This window comes from Theropithecus gelada, chromosome 19 (genome assembly GCF_003255815.1).
Source record: "Theropithecus gelada isolate Dixy chromosome 19, Tgel_1.0, whole genome shotgun sequence".
Taxonomy (NCBI): domain Eukaryota; kingdom Metazoa; phylum Chordata; class Mammalia; order Primates; family Cercopithecidae; genus Theropithecus; species Theropithecus gelada.
The window spans coordinates 15,614,207-15,634,763 of NC_037687.1; the positions used below are offsets into that span (position 1 = coordinate 15,614,207).

A 20,557-nucleotide genomic window follows, 5' to 3' on the forward strand; every position below is an offset into this window, starting at 1 on the left:
CGATGTGGGATTAGGGGAGGAAGGGGGCATCCGCCCTTCGAAGAAAACACCACTCAGTGAGAAAAGGGAGCAAAACCCTGACCCCCGTAGCAATGTGGGTGAATCTTAGACGCATTTCGCTGAGGGAAAGAAGCCAGGCCTAACAGTCGACCACTGTAGGATTCCAACTCACGGGCCATTCTGGAAAAGGCTAAACCATAGGGATGGATAACAGATCAGGATGGCCAAGGGCTGATGGAGTGGGAGAGATCGGCTGCAGAGGGGACACCCTGGGGACTTGGAGGACGAAGGAGCTGCTCTGGGAGGTGCTGGAGTGGTGGGTGGGAGACTCGGCACCCTGGTTCAGAAACGTGGGACTGCATATCCCAAAGACTGAGCTTTCACTCTGTGCCAAAAAGGGGAGAAAAATAATCAACCAGAGTGATTGCACACCTGAGATATTTGCATTTCACTGAAAGAGGATTTGACCCAGAAATTTCCCAAAATAATCAGATGCCCTGAAAAGGTCACTGCTTATTCGGCGGATCATCTCAACCTTGAGTTGGATTTGTCATCGGGGCTTGTAGACAAAACAAAACAGCATCTGCCTGAAGCAAAACGATCTTTTCTCTCTTTCCTAAGCAGCAGGATTTCTTTCAGGTCCCGGTGGCGTATTCTGCATCTAACCCCGTGAGTATTCCCAGGCAACGAGATTCCCGGGCCACACTCCCATATTCACAGGCATAGGCGTCTTGGGTGGGGCGTGTCATTGCTTCTTTAAAATTCAGCATTTGCAGCCGGGCGCGGTGGCTCAAGCCTGTAATCCCAGGACTTTGAGAGGCCAAGGCAGGCAGATCACCTGAGGTCAGAAGTTCGAGGCCAGCCTGGCCACCATGGTGAAACCCCATCTCTACTAAAAATACAAAAATTAGCTGGGCGTGGTGGTGGGCATCTGTAATCCCAGCTACTCGGGAGGCTGAGGCAGGAGAATTGCTTGAACCCGGAGGCAGAGATTGCAGTGAGCCAAGATCATGCCACTGCAATCCAGCCTGGGCGACAGAGCAAGACTCTGTCTCAAAAAAAAAAAAAAAAATCAGCATTTGCGACCCACCAAGACACAGTAGTTGGGACTCAAGCTCGCTACTGGCTTGGACATCCAAGCAGGAGGAGCAGGGTCTCAAAGGTGTCAAAGTAAGATGGAAAGAGGTCAAGGCCCAGACCCCTGGTCTGACCTGAGCCTGACCACCATTTCACAGAGCAAGTAATGACGCCCTCCTCCCAGACTTGCCCCAAAGCCCCCCAGAGCTTGGCGGTGTCCCCGGACGGTCGTCCCAGGAAACATTTTGAACAAGTTGCTGAAGTGCCTGATGGACGCGGCTCTTGTCATGAAATGAGTTTGGATCCGAGAAGCCCTCTTCTCATCACAAAATGGGCCGGGGCCCAATTTCCCCTCCACCCAAACCCCGTCAGAGCCCTTCCAGGCGGCGGACGGCTCCGCGTCTTGGGAGGATTTCGAGATGGGTCGGGGGCTTCTCAGGATTCTGCAGCCCAAATTGTGCCAGCCCGCGAGGAGCACATGTTATGAACGTCATTCCCAAAGATCCTCGGCACTTGGTGAACGGACAGTCCCCTCGGCTCCTTCCCAGAGGCCCTGGGTCCCATGGGCCAAGGGTAGAGGGGCGGCTCGAGCCCCTGGTGGGGCTGGCAAGAGGCTGAGTCCCAGCCAGGGACATGGAGCTCTCCATGGCTCCGGAGCTGAGTTTCCTTCTCCTGCCCTGGAGCAGGCAGACGCACTCTACCCGGGCCGAGCTTCGGCTGAGCAGGGCTAAGGGAAGTGTGTCCTGGGGGTCCGTGCAGGGGGCAGGTGTCAGGGGTGCCCCAGCCACCACCTGCTATTCTGTCTCTCCGGGAAGGGTCTGCAGAGGGGCCTGGAATAGGGAGGTTTGGGGGCAGGCCCAGGGGCCCCAAGGATCTCTGTTGCTCCCATTAGGACAAGGATGAGCTGGGTACCCAGAATTCCACGTTTACGCTGACTCCTCCAGTGCCTCATCAATGAAGTAGGCAGGTACATTCATACATCAGTGAAGGAAGCAGGGAGCCCCCAGCCCAGGGACCCTCCTGCCCCACACTGCCTGGATCCCCCAGCCCAGGGATCTGGCTCCCCGGGAGGAACGGGCTCACCCCGACCTGGCAGGAGGCGCAGGCATGTCCCTGCAGGGCACACAGGCCAAGCAATACACAGAGGGAGCATCCCACAGCAGAGGCCGGGGCTCAGCCCAGCCTCATGGGCAGACAGGGCCGGGACTCAACTTGGGAGAGCCCAGGGAAGCCCCAAGCCCGTGGGGAGCCTCTCCTTCCAGGAGCCACATCCCCACTGAAATGAGTCTCCCGCATGAGGAGCTACAGGACCTCTTCTGATCCAGCCTCACAGGGGAGTGGGGTGGGGGCTCTCATCCCATGGGGAGGGGTCCCTGGTGCTCCAGGGCACTGAAACCCCAATGGGCCCTGCCCAAGCCACCAGCCCCCAGCTAAGAAGGGCCAGGTCTTCCCACACCTGTTGTCCCCAAAGACTCTCTTTGGGCTTGCCAGGCAGCTACGTTCTGGAGGGCTAGCGTGTCCTCACGGCACACAACTTCCAAAGTTGACAGAGTCAAGTCCTGGCGTGCCCAAGGCTATCCAGGGGAATACGCGGGACAGACAGAACCCTCAGACCGTCCCCATGACCCTCTGCTCCAGTCTGAGGGACAGGACACCATGAGACCTCTCAGACACAGAGCCCACCCTCGACATGACCCGGATGAAAGGCAGGAGTGTGGTGAGCCCCTCCCTGCCCGCGCCTCCCCCTGGCCGTGGCCTCCTATGCACAGCTGGACCCCAGGGGTGGCCTGAAAAAGACCCAGCACTGCCCAGTGGGAGGGGGCCATGGTGGAAACAGCGTGTGAACACCAACCTCTCCCAGGGACCCCTCCCGGCCTGATGCCCACTCTGCCCCTAAAGCATCTCATGAAGCTGTCCCAGTCCACCCTCAGGGAGCTCACCCAGGACCACTTCTTCTGGGCCTGGGCCCTGGAGGATGCCATGGCGTTCAGGCGCCTTCATGTCTCCATGGGGTTACTGATGAGGAGGTGGTGGGTCCTGCTACCTCCAGGTGGGCCCCAGTAGCAGGTCCCCTCCCAAGTCACCCTCTGGGGCAGTCAATCGTGGAGAGGGCCTGGGCCCCGACAGCCTCACTACCTGGGCCTTCCTCCTGCACTTCCGGAGGCTTCTGGAGGCCAGGCAGGGTGGTTCACGCCTGTAATCCCAACACTTTGGGAGGCCGAGATGGGAGGATCACTTGAGGTCAGGAGTTCGAGACCAGCCTGGCCAACATGGTGAAACCCCATCTCTACTAAAAATACAAAAAAAAATTAGCTGGACGTGGTGGCGGGCACCTGCTATCCCAGCTACTTGGAAGGCTGAGGCAGGAGAATCTCTTGAACCCGAGAGGCGGAGGTTGCAGTGAGCCGAGATCACACCATTGCACCCCAGCCTGGGCAACAAGAGTGAAACTCCGTCCAAAAAAAAAAAAAAAGAAGCTTCTGGAAATGAGCCCGCAGGTCCTCAGGGCAGGTGCTGAGCACGTGTGTGCTGGACGTGCTGCAGATCAGGCGGGGGGACCAGGGGAAAGACTCTTCCGAGCCCCACCATTGCCACCTTCCACAGTGTCCTGCTTTGCCCTCGAAGGTCCCTGCAGAGGACCCATCTGTGCGAGCCCACAGCCCTACCTGCAGCATCCACAGCCTCAGAGAGCAGCAGGGGCTGCTTACCCCTGAACCCCCGCCAAGAGCATCAGGACAGCAAACCTTGAGCCTTGGAGACAAGAGAATCAGTATGCCTGGCCCAGGAAGGATTCGAGGAGAGGACACGCGCAAGAGCCCTGGCCCAGAGCCAGAACCAAGCGTCCAGCCAGGTGTGGAAATGGTCCAGTCCTGGCATGGAGTGGATGGCCCCGGAGGGCAGAGGGGACCCCATGCCTGGGGCCATCCATCTCACCCACTGTAGAGACAGGCCCCCGAGTGAGGTGGCAAGGGGGCCAGGTGACAGCAAAGGCCCCTCCCATCTAAGTTCTGAATCAGGGCTGCATCCCAGCCAGCACAGCCCTGGGGTGAGAGAGAGAGGCAGGAAGCCTTGAGCCAGCCCAAACCCTCGGGGGCCGGCCTAGGAGCAACCTGAGGTGTCCCGACGGCTCCCCCGCCACAGCCCACACACAACTGTCACTCCAGGATCAGATACCTGCAGGAGTGTCCGCAGCATCAGACTCAAGGAGCCACACAGGGACCCCCAGGGACTCCAAAGACCCAGGTCTGGGGGGGCCCGGCCCTGTGAGGACCTAATGGGCTCGGTGGAGAAGCGGACCACACATGTCTGCTTCCCTTTCGGCGAAACTGGAGCTAGAGTCCCTGACACCCAGGCCTCTGCAAGCATCTCCCAACGTCAAGTTCTTCTGCAAGGGAGATGGGCTGGGCTACCCCAGGCTGTCCAGCTCCAGCAGGCTTGCAGGCGGCCCCTCCAGAACAAAAGCCTGGTTCTCCGCCACCCTGCCCCCATCCCCCAGGCTGTCCCTGAGCCCGAGGCCCAGAGACACAAGAGGACATCTGTAGAGCCCAAGGGAGCAGACTGTTCTCTTGGGACCCCGGGGGGATCAGGGTGTGGCCAGGCTGTCCCCAACTCAGGACAGACCATGGGCTGCCCCAGGGTACCTCCTCTGGAACTTCCTGCCCAAGCTTCGCCATGGACCTGGACGTCAGGGGCCTGTGGTTCAACTTTGAATAGGGATTCTGGACCTTGCGCGGGTGCCCAAGACAACCCCAGAATCGTGGGTGGGACCCAGTGGGACACGCCCAGCAAGCCCATCAGGGATCTGAAACCCGGCCCTGCCAGGCACTGTGATAAGAACCAAGAGACAAGTCCAGAGACATCCACTTTGCCCAATGGCACCTGCATCCGACTTCTCAGTAGGCAGTGACTGGCATGGTGTGGGGGCAGCCGGGGCAGCACCTGGCCAGCTGCCCCGTAGCCCCAGATGGTCCCAGTGTCTCTGGACCTCTTTTTCTACTTTCTACGGGGAAACCTGCTCCCTCAGAGGCTGCCAGAGGGAAGAGTGAGCAAGGCATTCCTGCAGCCCAGACCAGCCAGCGGCATGTCCTGTGGCCTCTGACTCAACCTATGAGACAGAGCTCTGATCCCAGGGCTCACTTCCCAAGACATGGGGCCCACCCTCAACCGGAGCCCTGTGAGGGGAGGGGCACCAGGATGACCATATAGGGGACCGTGGCGCTGCACACCTGGGCACTGTACTTTTCATTGGCGAATCCAGGCAAGATCTTGAAGCAGGTGCATGAGGTCCTGAGCCTGTGCAGCAAACAGCACTCATCTGGGGCTGGCACGAAGGGGTCTACAGAGCCATGGCCACTGCTGCCTCCTCCCAGCCCCATCTCTGCAGCGCAAGTGATCCACACCCGCTCCTAAGCCCAGTCCAGCAAGCAGCAGCCCGGGCCCCCCAGCCCGCCAGGCCGATGTGCTGCCCAGAGGCTTCGAGGCCCTGCCCGCTGTGCCTCCCACCACCTGGAAGCTGCCTCCTGACGCCTGCCAGCCACTGCCACAGCCGCAACAGGTGCCACGGCCAGTGCAGGCTTTCCAGACAGTGGGGGCGCCCAGCAGCGGTCGCCTCAGCAGCTCTTTGGTGGCAGCCAGGCCAACCAGGGCAGCAACTATGACTAGGATGATGCGTGAGCAAACAGCTCCACACTGGTGGACAGGCTGGGTGCGCGCCCGGCCCTCAAAGGCTCGCTGGGCCTGTACCATCATTGTAAATTTGAGATCATGAGATTATACCATTTGCCTTCTTGCTTTTTGAAGTACGAGTATTTTTATGCACACTTGGTAGACCTAAAAATCCATGAAGGGTCTCAAAGAAGCTGGCTGGATGGAGCCTGCTGTGGATGCCTTTTTACTTTCATAGACCAGGGTGATTTACATTCCACCTGTAGTCTGTTTGCAAACTCTCACAGAGCAGCCTTGCAGCTTTGTGCCTTTAGAATCTTGGTTTTGCGTTTCTCCCCGCTCCCTTCTTCCAGTAAGCCGCAACTTTTCTGATTGAAAGGGTGCAAGGCTAACATACGGAATGATTAACTCAGGATCACATACTGGCAGTGGGAGGGGCGGGAGGAGCAGCTGCCATCAATCGGCACGGCCAAGTGGATGATAGGATGGATGCTGGCGCATGCGGAGGAGGCAGACGCAACGCTCATCTCTGATACGATGTCTGTTCCCTTAGAGGCGGCTGTAGCATCGCCTCGTCAAGCAAGTGTCTTGAAACTCAGTTTGAAGATTTCAGCAAACGTGTCTTACAGCAAGGAGAAGAGGGAGTCAGTCCATCAGGATTAAAAATATTGAGGCAGTGACAACACACACCCGGCTTCAGTTCTTAGGAAAGTTTTGGTTTTTATTTTGTTTTTTTTTTTTTTTTTTTTTTTGGAGAAGATTTGTTTTTAATGGATCTACACTGTTAACTGAGACTCGGTTGAGATTCACTGGTTTACTTAAAAACTTCTCAAGGACATCTGTAAATTTCAGTGTCATATGTCATGAAAACAGGTGTGGGTGGATCTGTTGGTTGCAATAATTTCTACTATTTCAAATACTGAAGGCAAGCATAATTGGTTTATACTGTGTTTTAAATAAAAGTACGACTGATAAGTCCCCCAGGACATTAAACCTTAAAAGTCATTTTTAAGCTCTTATTATTGTAAGAGAAGTACAAATGACTAGAAAATGCCACAGAGATTCGAAAGCTGCTTAATTGAAAGAGCAGGAAGGGATTCTGGCTTGCAATGCCAAACTTTCCACATTTTTATAGTTACTGAGCTAAACCATATGGTTATTAACACTTTCTAAATCTGTCACTGAAAGGTTAAAGTATCTGCTGTTTTTGTGAAGTCGAACTTAACGCTGCCTCAGAAATCCCTGGGTACCGAAATGGTCACACAGAGCTAAGGAAGTCAGTTTGAAATGCCAGTGAGTCAAAATGATTAAAGAGGCCAGGCTCATGCTTGTAATCCCAGGACTTTGGGAGGCTGAGATAGCGGACTGCTTGAGTCCAGGAGTTTGAGACCAACCAGCGCGACATGGCAAAACCCTGTCGCTACAAAAAAAAATACAAAACAAATTTATCCAGACCTAGTGGCGCGCGCTTGTATAGTTCCAGCTAGGGGGCTGAGGTTGGGGGATGGCCTGAGCCTGGGAAGTCAGGGCTGCAGTGAGCCGAGATGGCACCACTGCACTCCAGCCTGGGCGACACAGCCAGACTGCCTCCAAAAAAAAAAAAAATTTAAAAAATGGGTCTGTTTATTTAAAAAGAAAAGTGAAATAATGCCCAACAGCACATTTAGTCTCTTAAAAGTAATTTCAGGCTGGGTGCGCTGGCTCACACTTTGGGAGGTCGAGGGGTGGGTGGGGTGGATCACCTGAGGTCAGGAGTTCGAGACCAGCCTGGCCAACATGGCAAAACCCCATCTCTACTAAAAATACAAAAATTAGCCAGGCATGGTGGCACAAGCCTATAATCCCAGCTACTTTGGACGCTGAACCAAGAGATCACTTGAACCCAGGAGGTGGAGGTTGCAGTGAGCCGAGATCGCGCCACTGCACTCCACCTGGGCAACAGAGTGAGACTCTGTCTCAAAAAAAAAAAAAAAATTCATATGGGCTGAATTTTTAAGGTCAGATGATCACAATTTTGATATTTTGTCTGTATTTTATACCTAGGTGACTTAGAGCCTGATTTTTAATGTGGCTTTGTCTTGACTACAGATACGTGGAACTGTAGCCAAATATATTGTTCTGTTTTTAAAAAACAACAACAAAAAAAAAACCTGATTCAGTTACTAGGACTGAAGAAAATTGGGCAAAGGAGGGCCCAGGAGCCTAGGTCCCTACAGCTGCCATCCTTGGCAGCTGCATTTCATGGTTAGAAAAACTCAGGAAATAGTTAGAAAAACTCAGGAAATAGTACAGCTCATGCCTGTAATCCCAGCACTTTGGGAGGCCGAGGCGGGTGGATCACCTGAGGTCTGGAGTTCAAGACCAGCCTGGCCAACATGGGGAAACCCTGTCTCTACTAAAAATGCAAAAATTAACTGGGCGTGGTGATGCATGCCTGTAATCCCTCTACTTGCGGGGCTGAGGCAGGAGAATCGTTTGAACTCAGGAGGCGGAGGTTGCAGTGAGCCGAGATCATGCTACTGCACTCCAGCCTGGGCGACAGAGCAAGACTCCATCCAAAAAAAAAAAAAGAAGAAGAAAAGAAAAACTCAGGAAAGGCGGTCTCACACACTGCAGGGAGGCTCCAAGCTCCAAAGTCAGGGGTGGTGGGGGAACCAGGGCTGCCAGTACCAATGCCTTCACCCCTTTGAAGGCCTCCCTCTCAGAAGCAAGGATCCCCTCCTTGGCCTCAAGTCCCCACCCTCATTGGTTAAAACACAGTCACTTCTCCATCGCTATGACCTGCCTGTTTTTGACTGAAATGGTCATAGAGAAGGAAGTCAGTCTGAAATATTGGTGAGTCAAAACGATTAAAGAGGCCGAGTGCAGTGGCTCATGCTTGTAATCCCAGCATTTTGGGAGGCTAAGGTGGGTGGATCACTTAAACCCAGAGCTCTCTGCAGGAAGCCCCGGACACCCTGGGGCAGGCAGGGGGAGAGGGCAGCACAACCCAGGCTCCACCCGACCTCTCTCAGCTTCCACCTCCCACAGGCCACAGGGGAGCCTGGGACAGGAGCAGAGGGCCGGGGTTCCGGTGACATCTGGAACATTCACGATAGTCCGTGCAAAGCATTCCTAGGAGGGTCCGTGGTCACCTCTGTCCCAGGGTGGCTTGGCTCCAGCAGCCCTTCATTCCTTCTGTCCATCCTTCCTTTGGCCTGCACCTCCTCCCAGCATGTGGCACTCCCACGTCCTAAGCCTGTGTCACTTTCTTTCCATGGATTCTTTGACCGTCTTCCTCTTCTCACTGACTTGGCATCTAGGAGGTTCTTGGTGGAGGAAGGTAACTGCTAAGAAATGACATACTGAGGCCAGGCGTGGTGGCGCACCCCTGTAATCCCAGCACTTTGGGAGACCAAGGCAGGTGGTTCGCTTGAGTCCAGAAGTGCAAGACCAGCAACATAGTGAGGAAAAAAAAAAAAAAGGAAGGAAGGAAGGAAGGAGGGAAGGAAGGAAGGAAGGAAGGAAGGAAGGAAGGAAGGAAGGAAGGAAGGAAGGAAGGAAGGAAGGAAGGAAGGAAGGAAGGAAGGATTGACTAAGAAACTAGCAATCTTCTGGCTGTCTGGATGTAGGTTCCAGCCCTACCAGGCTTAGCGGGTGTTCTCCCCATGTGCGGAGACAAGAGATCATAAGAAATAAAGACACAAGACAAAGAGATAAAGAGAAAACAGCTGGGCCCGGGGAACCACTACCACCAAGACGCGGAGACCAGTAGTGGCCCCGAATGGCTGGGCACACTCATGTTTATTGCATACAAGACAAAGAGGGGCAGGGTAAAGAGGGTGAATCTGCTAAGTGATTGACAAGGTGAAGCGAGTCACGTGATCACAGGACAGGGGGCTCTTCCCTCTTAGGTAGCCGAAGCAGAGACAGAAGGCAGCATACGTTTTCTTCTATGCACTTGTAGGAAAGATCAAAGACTTTAAGACTTTCAGTATTCCTTCTACCGCTATCTACTACAAACTTCAAAGAGGAACCAGGAGTACAGGAGGAACATGAAAGTGGACAAGGAGCGTGACCGCTGAAGCACAGCGCCACGGGGAGGGGTTTAGGCCTCCGGATGACTGCGGGCGGGCCTGGATAATATCCAGCCTCCCACAAGAAGCTGGTGGAGCAGAGTGCTCCCTGACTCCTCCAAGGAAAGGAGACTCCCTTTCCCGGTCTGCTAAGTAACGGGTGTCTTCCCAGACACTGGCATTACCGCTTGACCAAGGAGCCCTCAAGCAGCCCTTATGCGGGCATGACAGAGGGCTCACCTCTTGCCTTCTAGGTCACTTCTCACAATGTCCCTTCAGCACCTGACCCTCTACCCACCGGTTATTCCCAGGTTATATTATAAATGCAACAAAGAGTAATATTAAAAGCTAATGATTAATAATGTTTATAATAACGATTGATAATGGTCCATGATCATCTCTATATCTAATTTGTATTTTGACTATTCTATTTTCTTTATTATACTGAAACAGTTTGTGCCTTCAGTCTCTTGCCTCGGCACCTAGGTAATCCTTCGTCCACATCTGGGGACAGTCCTCATGTGTTCCTCAGCTCAGCCTCGAGGGTCCTGGGCTGGTCACCTCACCACCTCCGCGCTGTGTCTCTAGATCCAGACTCCACAGGCAGGGCTTGGGAAGCCTGGCACAAAAGGTGCCTGGTGTGACAAACATCCCTCCGTTCCCTGGACTGCAGCTCAGCGAAAGGTCCAGATGGTACTTTGCCTATTCACTGTCCCCTTTGAGATGAGCCCAGAGTGCCTTGTGGGGGGCGAGTGTGAAGCTGGGCGCCTGGAGCCTGAGGCCAGCTGTCCCCCCCTGTGTCCTGGAGGAGGGGCCCCATCCCAAAAAGACCCCCAGGGGCCTGGCCTGTGGCTGCAGATGTGGGGAGGGGAGAGTCTGTGGGCTGAGTGGGAGCCATAGGTAGGGGACATTGAGCACCACGGCTGAGGGGCCTAGTCAGTGGGAACCTGGACCTTGTGCCTTAGTCAGGGGAGGCCTGGTCAGTGGGACCTGGACATTGTGGCCTGCTCAGCGGGGGCCCGGTCAGTGGGACCTGGACATTGTGGCCTGCTTAGCGGGGGCCCGGTCAGTGGGACCTGGACATTGTGGCCTGCTCAGCGGGGGCCTGGTCAGTGGGACCTGGACATTGTGGCCTGGCCAGTGGGGGCCTGGTCAGTAAGGACCTGGACATTGTGGCCTGGTCAGTGGGGGCCTGATCAGTGGGGACCTGGACATTGTGGCCTGCTCAGCGGGGGCCCGGTCAGTGGGACCTAAACACTGTGTCCTAGTCAGTGGGGGACCCGGTCAATGGAGGCCTTGTGAAAGGGGACACATTGGGGACATAGTCAGGAAACACCTAGTGAATGGGGATGTTGTCAGTGTGGGTCTGCTTAGTGAGGATCTGGTCTGTGGGAGGCCTGGTCAGCTGTGGCCTGGTCAGAGGGGACTGGTCACGGGTCCTCAAGTTCAGGACCTAGTCACTTGGCACCTCGTCAGTGGGGACCTGGTCAGTGGGATCCTGGTCAGCGGGAGCTGGGTCAGTGTGAGCTGATTATTGGGGCTGTGGTCTGTGGGGACCTAGTCAGGGGAAGCCTGGTCACTGGGGCCTGTTCAATAGAAACGTGGTCGGTGGAAGCCTAACAGTAGGGGCCTGGTCATTGGGCTCTTGGCTAGTGGGGCCTAGTCAGTAAAGGTCTGTTCAGTAAGGACTTGGTCAGTTGGAATTTTGTTAGCTGGGGCCCAGTCAGTGGGGACCTGGGCAGCCAGGGCCTGGTCAGTGGGACTTGGTCTGCAGGCACCTGGTCACTGGAGTCCTGGGTAGTGGGGTCTAGTCAGTAAAGGTCTGGTCATTAAGGACCTGGTCAGTTGAAACCTTGTCACTTTGGGCCCAGTCAGTGGGACCTGATCTGAGAGGGTCTTGTCAGTTGTACCCAGTCAGAGGGAGTCTCATCAGTGGGGCCTGGCTAGTGAGGCCTGGTCAGTGGAGGTTTGGTCAGTGGGGTCCTGGTAAGTTGGGGCCTCATCAATGGGGACCTGGTCAGTGGGGACTTGTCAATGGGACCTGGTCAGGAGGCCCTTGTTAGAAGGAGCCTGGTCAGTGAGGCCTAGGTAGTGAAACCTGGCCACTGGGAGCCTGGAGACCTGGGGCCTGGCCAGTGGGACCTGGTTAATGGGATCTTGGTCACTGAGGTCCTGGTTTGTGGGGTCTAGTCAGTAAGGGTCTATTCAGAGAGACCTGGTCAGTAGGGGCCTGGTCATTGAGGCCCTGGAGAGTGGGGCCTATTCAGTAAAGGCCTGGGTCACTGGGGTCCTGGTTAGTGAGGCCTATTCATTAAAAGTCTGGGTCATTGGGGTCCTAGGTAGTGGGGCCTGGTCAGTAAAGGTCTGGTCACTGAGGACCTGGCCAGTCAGAACCTTGTCAGTTAAGGACCTGGCCAGTCAGAATCTTGTCAGTTAAGGACCTGGCCAGTCATAACGTTGTCAGTTAGGACCCAGTCAGTGGGCACCTCATCAGTGGGGGCCTCATCAATTGGGCCCAGTCAGTGGGGGCCTGGACAGTGGAGACCTCATCAGTGGGTCCTGGATAGTGAGGCCTGGCCACTGGAAGTCTGGTTAGTGGGGGCCTGGTCACTGGGATCCTGGTTAGTGGGGTCCGGTCATTAAAGGTCTGTTCAGTAAGGACCTGGTCAGTCGGAACCTTGTCAGCTGGGGCCTGGTCAGTGGGGGACTGCTGAGTGGGGGCCTTGTCAGTTAAGCCTGGTCAGTGGAGGTCTGGTCAGTGGTGTCCTAGTAAGCTGGGGCCTTGTCAGCTGGGGGCTAGTCAGTGGGGACCTGGTCAAGATGTGCTTGTCAGTGGGAACCTGGTCAGTGGGGCCTACTTTGTGAAACCTGGCCACTGGGGTCCTGGAAAGATGGGGCCTGTCAGTGGGGAACTGGTCAGTGGGAGGTCTGGTCACTGGATTCCTGGGTAGCGGGGCCTGGTTAGTAAAGGTCTACTCATTGAGGACCTGGTCAGTCAGAACCTTGTCAGTTAAGGACCTAGTCAGTTGGAACCTTGTCAGTTGGGCCCAGTCAGTGGGGGCCTGGTCAGTAGGGACATGGTCTGTAGGGACATGGTTAGTAGGGACCTGGTCAGTGGGGGCCTGGTCTGTGGAGGCCTTGTCAGTTGGGTCCAGTCAAAGGGGGCCTGGTCAGTAGGGACATGGTTAGTGGGGACCTGGTCTGTGGGGGCCTTGTGAGTTGGACCCAGTCAGTGGGATTCCTGGGTAATGGGGCTTAATAAAGTTCTGATCATTAAGGACCTGGCCAGTCAGAACCTTGTCAGTTAAGGACCTGGCCAGTCAGAACCTTGTCAGTTAAGGACCTGGCCAGTCAGAATCTTGTCAGTTAAGGACCTGGCCAGTCAGAATCTTGTCAGTTAAGGACCTGGCCAGTCAGAACCTTGTCAGTTAAGGACCTGGTCAGTTGGGCCCAGTCAGTGAGGGTTTGGTCAATGGAGGCCTAAGCCATCAGTGGGTCCTGGATAGTGAGGCCTGGTCACTGGGGTCCTGGGTAGTGGGGTCTGGTCTGTGAAAGTCTCATTGATGAGGCCTAGTTAGTGGGGTCCAGACGGTGAAGGCCTCATCGGGGGACTTAGTCAGCGAGTCAGTGAGGGCTTGGTGAGTGGGGGCCTAGTCAGTGGGGCCTTGTACCTGGTGAGTGTGAACCTGGTCTTCAGGGGCCTGGTCAGCAGGTGATTGATCAGTAGGAACCTGGTCAGTGCAACCCTGGCCAGTGGCTGCCTGATCATTGGACCTAATCCATGGGGGCCTGGCAGAGGTGGGGGCGGGGTGGGGGGCGGCTGTCAGTGGGGCCTGGGCAATGATATCCTGGTCAGCGGGCTCCTAGTCAGGAGGAGCCCAATCAGTAAGGCCTGGTCATCGGGGGCCTGGTCAATGAAAACTTAGTTAGCAGTGTTGGTCAGTGTGGCCTGGATACTGGGGATTGGTCAGTGGGAGACCGGGCCGGTGGAGACCTGGTCATCGGGGCCCATTCAGTGAAGGCCAGGTCGTGGAAGGCCCAGTGGATGGGGCCCTGGTCAGGAGGGGCCTGGTCAGTTAGACCCGGTCATCCCAGGACTGGTCCTCAGGGGCCACTCTGACTTCACCAGGCTCCCCTGACCGTGCCAGTCCCTGGACCGCAGCCAACTGTGTCCTTTGTGTCTCTCCCAGCACAGGCCCAGGACGTGGGGTTGCCCGAAGCTGGGAGGAGGCTCAGACAGCAGGAAGGAGAGAAGGAAGGAAGGAACTTCCACAGCACCGACGCCTACGAAATTACAACACGTGGTGCTGTTTCTACTCCATCGCCGTGTTCCCTCTTTGTTTCCTACGTAATTCTCTATTCGACTGGCCTCAGTTGAGCACAAAACCATCCTTGTACCACCACGAATAGCTGGCCATGGCTCTTTGATAGGCATTTTTATTCTGCCGTAGAAATTATCCTTGAATCGGAAAAAAAAATCCCCAACCCAGCGTCCAGTCACTCAACACTCTCATCTTTGTGAAGAGCTGGTTCCGAATTCTGGGTCGCTTTTTGGAAAAAATATCTGTTGTGGTAAAACGTGCTGCATCTGTGGTCTCAAGTCTCTACTGGAATTGGATAGAGATGGTGAATTTCAGTCAGAGCGCTCTCCTGAAAGCCATCAGCCCCGCACCTCCATCTTCCCTCCTCCCATGAGTCGCCTGCTCCCCGTGACACTGGTAAGAGCTCCTCTGTGAACGTGGAGGATGTCTGGGAAGTTGGCCCCGTGCCCCTGGGCCTGGCACTAACAGGTGCAAGATGGGGTCCAGGTCCTGCCTGGGCCAATCCGGAAGAGCTTGCCAGTGGCATCACAGGCACCTCGGGGAAGGGGATGGCTTGGTTCAGGACCACCCAGAGGCCCACTGGGCCCACTCCAAGGCCTGGCTGAGGTCACAGAAGGGCTGGCCACCTGCTGATGCTCCTTCTTGAAGCCCCTCACCTCCTGGCCATGGGCTCCATGCCCTGTGGCTGAGCAGCAGCGCTGTGGTCCACCTTCCTGGGGAAGCATCTCCAGCCATCCATCTTGTGTTCCACCTCCTGCAGGTCGAGGGCAGTGGTGGGAGTAGTGCTCAGGGTCAGGAAGGAGCTGACACCCACCACGCCACCCTTCTCAGCCTTCCTCTTGTCCTGTTTCCAGGCCTCCTCGCAGTGCTGCTGGGGCACGTCAGGAAGTGCTGGAGGACATGGCACTGCGCCAGCACCAGGCGGCCAGCCGTGTGGCTCATCCCGCAGATCAGGCTCTTCCTGTGCGTGGAGATGGAGTCCTCCTGCAGGCAACCCATGGCCCGATTCTCAGGCAGGTGGAGCATGGAGACGACTGGGAATTTCACTAGACATGCATCCAGCCAGTCCAAGGACTTGTCGAGCCATGCACCAGCTTGGAGGAGAGGTAGCTCTTTATGCCCTTGAACTTGTTCTACTGAGTGGTGTCGCCGGTGGTGCACGGGCAGGGGTAGGGCTTCTCCTGCCACTTGGGGCCATGGAGCCACAGCACCCACAGCACCATGCACACAGCATGTCCCTGTCCTTCACAGAGCCCAATGCCTCGCCAAGCACAAAGACCTCCCTTCCCGACTTGAAAAGGCAGAGTAGTGGTTGAGGTTGTGGCTCACAGTGACCGAGCTCCTGCCCACATGGGGACACAGGCAGCTGTCGAGTTCCAGGAATGCACCTGCCCAATGCACCTGGCTCGTCCACCATCATGGAGCTGCCATCCCACTTGTCGTTCCCGTCATCATCACTGCCCTGGCTGGCCTAGTTGCCACCGAGGAGCTGCTGAGGCTATGGCTGCAGGGCACCCCTACCGCCTGGAAAGCCTGCATTGGCTGCTGGAAGGCACTCTGTGGTGGCATCTGCTGCAGCTGCAGTAGCAGCTGGAAAGCGCTAAGAGGCAACTTCAAGGAGGCAGGCAGTGCACCTGGCAGGGCCTCAAAGCCTCTGAGTGGTACGATGGCCATGGCACAGTGGGTCAAGGCACAGGGGCAGCCATGGTGCGCTGGGCCAGTCCAGGGGTGCAGACCACTTGCACCGCAGATATAAGGCCAGGGTTGCTGCGGCCATGAGCCCCTGCAAGTCAGCCCTTGATGTCCTACTCGCTATACGGGCTCAGTACTTCATGTTCTCATAGATCACTCTCAAATTCTCCGCCATCAAGTGGTACAGCAACTGAATCCACAGTGCCATGGGTCCCCTGCGTGGTCATCCTGGCCACTGTGGAGGCACGTGACACCTCTAACTCCCCTCCCCTCTCAGGGCTCAGGTTGAGGCCAGGCCCCTCTGGTCCTGGGAACTGTGCCTTGAGGACGGGGCTCTGTCTTGTAGGTTGAGTCAGAGGCCGCAAGGCACGCTACTGACGGCTGGGGCTGCAGGGGTGCCACACTCACCCCTCTGGGGAAGTCTTAGAGTGAACAGCGTTCTTATTGAAGGTGACTTCCCAAGGCCCAAGAGCCATCTAGGGCTGTGGAGCAGCTAGCCGGGTGCTGCCTTAACTCCTTCCACACCGGGCTGGTCACCGCCCGCCCAGAGGAGTCAGATGCAGGTGCCATTGTGTAGAGAAATGTCTCTGGACCTGCCTCTTGGTTATCACGGGGCACAGTAGTTTCTGGTGTCAGGGCCCTGATGAAGCTGTTGAGCCTATCCGGGGCAGATGTGGAAGTGACAGGAGCTCAGCATCCCTGTTCAAGGTCATACCACAGGAACCACAAGCCCCCAACGCCATCCGGCTCCATTGGAAGCTTTGGCATGGAATTCCACCAGAGGTACCGCCAGTTAACCCAAGGTCTGCCCTGAGCTGGGGACGGCATGGCCACACCCTGAGCCCTGGAGATTCCCAGAGAGCAACCTTCTGCCTTGGGCGCTGCAGAAGCCCCCTTTACATGTCACTGGGCCTCGGCCTCGGGGACAGCCTGGCCAGGCCAGGGGAGGGGAGGATCAGGCTCCCATTCCAGAGGAGTCGCCTACATGGGCTGCTGGAGCTGGGCAGGTGGACCAGGGAGGGTCAGCCCATCCCCATTGTAGAGAGGTTCAATGCCAGGAAATACCCGAAGAGTCCGGGGTGCTGGGGTCCCTCCCTCAGGTTTGGCTGAAGAGAATGCAGACGAACCCAGCTTCTCCACCAACCCCATCAGATGTCCTCGCAGGGCCGGGTTCTGCACATTTGGGTCTCTGGAGTCCTTGGGGTCCCTCTGTCCTCCACCCTAGCCTGACACTGAGGACACCCCTGCAGGTCGCAGATCCCAGAGCAAGGGGTGTGTGCAGCCGCCTGGGTATCCCCCATGGGACAGGTAACACAGGGTTCGGGCTGGCTTGGGGCTTCCTGCCTCACGTCCTCATCCCAGGGCTAGGCAGCCTGGGATGCAGTCCTGATTCGGAGCTCGGGTGGGAAGAAGCTCTCACTGTCACCTGGCCGTCTTGCCACCTCACACGGGGGCCTGTCTCCACAGTGGGTGAGACGGCCCCGGACAGCCGCTCTCTGGAGTCGTCCACTCCATGCCAGGACTGGACCATTCCCACGCCTGGCTGAACTCTCGGTTCTGGCCCTGGGCCAGGGCTCCTGCCCGTGTCCTCTCCCCAGATCCTCTGGGCCAGAAACACTGATTCTCCTGTTCACCTGGCATCCCTGAAGGGGCGCTCTGGAGTGAGGGGACCCTGATCCTCCTGGCGTCTGTTGATGCTCACAGGCAGGGCAGGGAGCTGGCACAGACCGGAGACAGTGTAAAAGGTGCAGGGGGCACCCCCGCCTGTCTTGAGCAGCATGTCCAGTACATGCGCACTCAGCACATCCCCTTAAAACCGGCAGGTCTGTCTGTGGGAGTTTCTCTGTAGAGGAGGAAGAGGTCTGGGAGGAAGATCCAGGTAGTGAGGTTGCAGGGACCCAGGCCCCCTCCACTATCGACTGCCCCAGAGGGTGACTCAGACGGAGACCTGATGCTGGAGCCTCCCTAGGGGTGGCAGGTCCCAGTGTCTCCTCATAGTTCCCTCATGCAGACCCGAAAGTGTGTGAGAACTGCATCGTCCTCCAGGGCCCAGGCCTGGGAGAACGGCTCCTGAACCAATCCTTATAGGCCAGACTGGGACAGGTTCATGAGGCACTCTAGGTACAGGGGGGCAGCATGGAAGGGGTCAGTGCCCACACCCAGTTTCCCCCACGGCTACCTCCCACGGGGAGGTACTGAGTCCTTTTGCAGCCACCCCTGGCTTCCAGCTGTCCGCAGGAGGCCATGGCCAGGGGGAGGCCTGGGTGGGGAGGTGCCCACCACACTCCTGCCTTTGATCTGGGTCTTGTCAAGGTGGGCTCCAAGTCTGGGAGGACTCAGTGTCCTGCTCAGCACAACAGGCCCAGCCTGGCCCTCCAGACTGAAGCAGAGGGTCGTGGGAACAGTGTGAGGGTGCTGTCCTTGGGCCAGTCCGGGTCTGTCCTGGGGAGCGGGACTGGAGATCTTCCTGGCATGTTCCTGGAACGGAGTCACCGTGAGGATGAACAGGATGACCGTCTGCCCGGTCAGCACAGAACGGGCACCCAGTGAGCACTCGAGGATGACCCTCCTCGGGCAGCTGCCACCCACCCAGTAGCAACTGTCCCCGAGTCAGCAGGGAGGGAAGAGAGCATGTCACGCTCTCCTAAGTCTGATCAAGCAGCTGTGCAGAGATGAGCCTCTCACCTAGAAAGTGTCCTGTGGGCACAACCACTCACACTGTGTCTCCAACTGCTCTACGACACAGAGTCGGGCGGGTACTCGGGCACTGGGTAATGGTGCATTGTGGGCTCATGGCACCCATCACCATGGGGCCCTGCACGGGTCAGCAGGGCCCAGAGACGGCATCCTCTGCCCCCTGAACTGTCGACATGTGTGCGTGCAATGCGTCTGTGCACTTGAGTGCAGGTGGATATGGGCGGGCACGTGTGTGCGTGTGTCTCTCCTCCTTCCGGCCCTGGCTTGCCCAATCACGTGTGCCCCCATGTCCTCATCACTGTCACCCCAGGGCCTATGGTCAGCATCAGAGCATCCGCGGGTGCAACCCAGCCTCTGCCTTCAGGCAGGGTGGTCCTGGGGATGCAGGCAGGGCAGGGCAGTGGGTGAAACCTCCTCCCTTGCGGGGAACTCAGTATGTACAGTGCTAAATCTGCATAGCAGGGCCATATTCAATGCACTTCTCCTCCCAGTAGCTCTCTGGGGTGCAGTTGATTTCATCTTCCCTGCAAATGGAAGAAAGGAGGCTTCTAGGACAAACCCCCTGCCTGAGGTCACCCAGCAGCCAACTGACCTGGTCCTTACTGACTAGGTCCCCACTAACCAGGCCCCCACTGCCAGACCCCCACTCACCAGGTCACCACTCACCAGGTCCTGTTGACTAAGCCAGATCGTGTTCTGCTGACCAAGCCCTGTAGACTGGGTCCCACTGATCAGGCCCCGCAGTGACCAAGCCACCACTGACCTGGTCCCCCGTGACCATCTACCCACAGACCAGGGCTCATCTTAAGTTAACCCATCTAAGAAAATGGGTTTGGCCCCAGACCAAACCCATTTTCTTAAGTTCCATGGAGCTCACTAGGGTATAAAGCCAAGTGGGGATAGGCTAAGCTTCAGAATCTGGACGTTTTCAACATTTCCAGGTATTTCCACATTCTTCACAGTGATTTTACCAATGTGTCTCCCACCACTGAGGGTTTCTACCTACCTCCAAAACTGTTGGTGTTGACAGACTTTTTTCACTTACCTTGGGTGTTGGGTTTGAAATCCCTCCCTGTGGCTTCTTGTTCCTCATGACTGGTGACGTTGGGTGCCCTTGTATTTTAATTCTGTGCCACTTGGGTCCCCCCCAACTTACACCCCCCCCACCACTTGCTCTCTCTGCTTCGTAAGGAGATATTCTTGCCCGGTCAACTCCGAGTGATCACAGGTTCAGGGGTGTCCCCAAAATGAGATGCTTAGTGTTCGATGAATGAATGACACTGAGGCCAGGAGTGTGAGGAGGCAGACAGGGCCCATGTGGACAGAAAGGGTTTATTTCAAGTCCAGACATGACCAACAGAGAGAAAAAGGGGGGAAAATTGGGAGTAATCTGTGGGAGAAAGAGTGAGCCTGAATTTGAAAAATGGAGAGAATTGGACATGGAGGAGGAGAGGGAGGAAGGGAGAACAAAGGAAATAAGCAGTTGATGACCAAAATACGTAGTGATTCTATGCACATGATCAAAACGTGATCGTGTAATCATGTACATTTCTTAAATTCAAATGGACAAAGAACACGTAATTTTCCCCATTCCTCCCATGAAGCACAACTAAAACCCTGGACTAGACATCATACATAAAAACATGAGACTCTGAATATGATTCAGCCTTTAAAAACAAGAAAGCTTGTGTTTACAACATGGATGAACTTGGAAGACATGTTCAGTGAAATAAGTCAGGCACAGAAAGACAAATACTTCCTATCTCACTTGTGGAATCTAAAAAGCTGAACTCCCATGTAGAATGGTGGCTCTAGGGGCTGAGGGAGGGAGGAGGAACTGAACAGATGTTGGTCAAAGGGCGCAAGAGGAATTGTTCAACATGGTGACTCAACATGGTCAATGTATTTTATTCTTGAAAAATGCTGAGTAGGCTGGGCACAGTGGCTCACACCTGTAATCCTAGCATGCTGGGAGACTGAGGGGGATCACCTGAGGCCAGGAGTTTGAGACCAGCCTGGGCGACACGACAGTTCATCTCTTTTTTTTTT

General features: G+C 56.0%; 1 protein-coding gene and 1 pseudogene across 1 annotated transcript; both read left to right on the forward strand.

Annotated features, from left to right (window-relative positions):
• Positions 1–1,273: 1,273 nt before the first annotated feature.
• LOC112613280 lies at positions 1,274–6,747 on the forward strand. Its single transcript, XM_025368635.1, has 5 exons — positions 1,274–1,411; positions 1,970–2,044; positions 2,569–2,794; positions 3,682–3,928; positions 6,296–6,747. Exons 3-5 carry the CDS (start codon positions 2,768–2,770, stop codon positions 6,403–6,405), a joined length of 384 nt encoding a protein of 127 aa, XP_025224420.1. The 5' UTR covers positions 1,274–1,411; positions 1,970–2,044; positions 2,569–2,767; the 3' UTR covers positions 6,406–6,747.
• A 1,771-nt stretch (positions 6,748–8,518) lies between these two features.
• LOC112612947 lies at positions 8,519–15,415 on the forward strand (annotated as a pseudogene).
• The last annotated feature ends 5,142 nt before the right edge of the window (positions 15,416–20,557 follow it).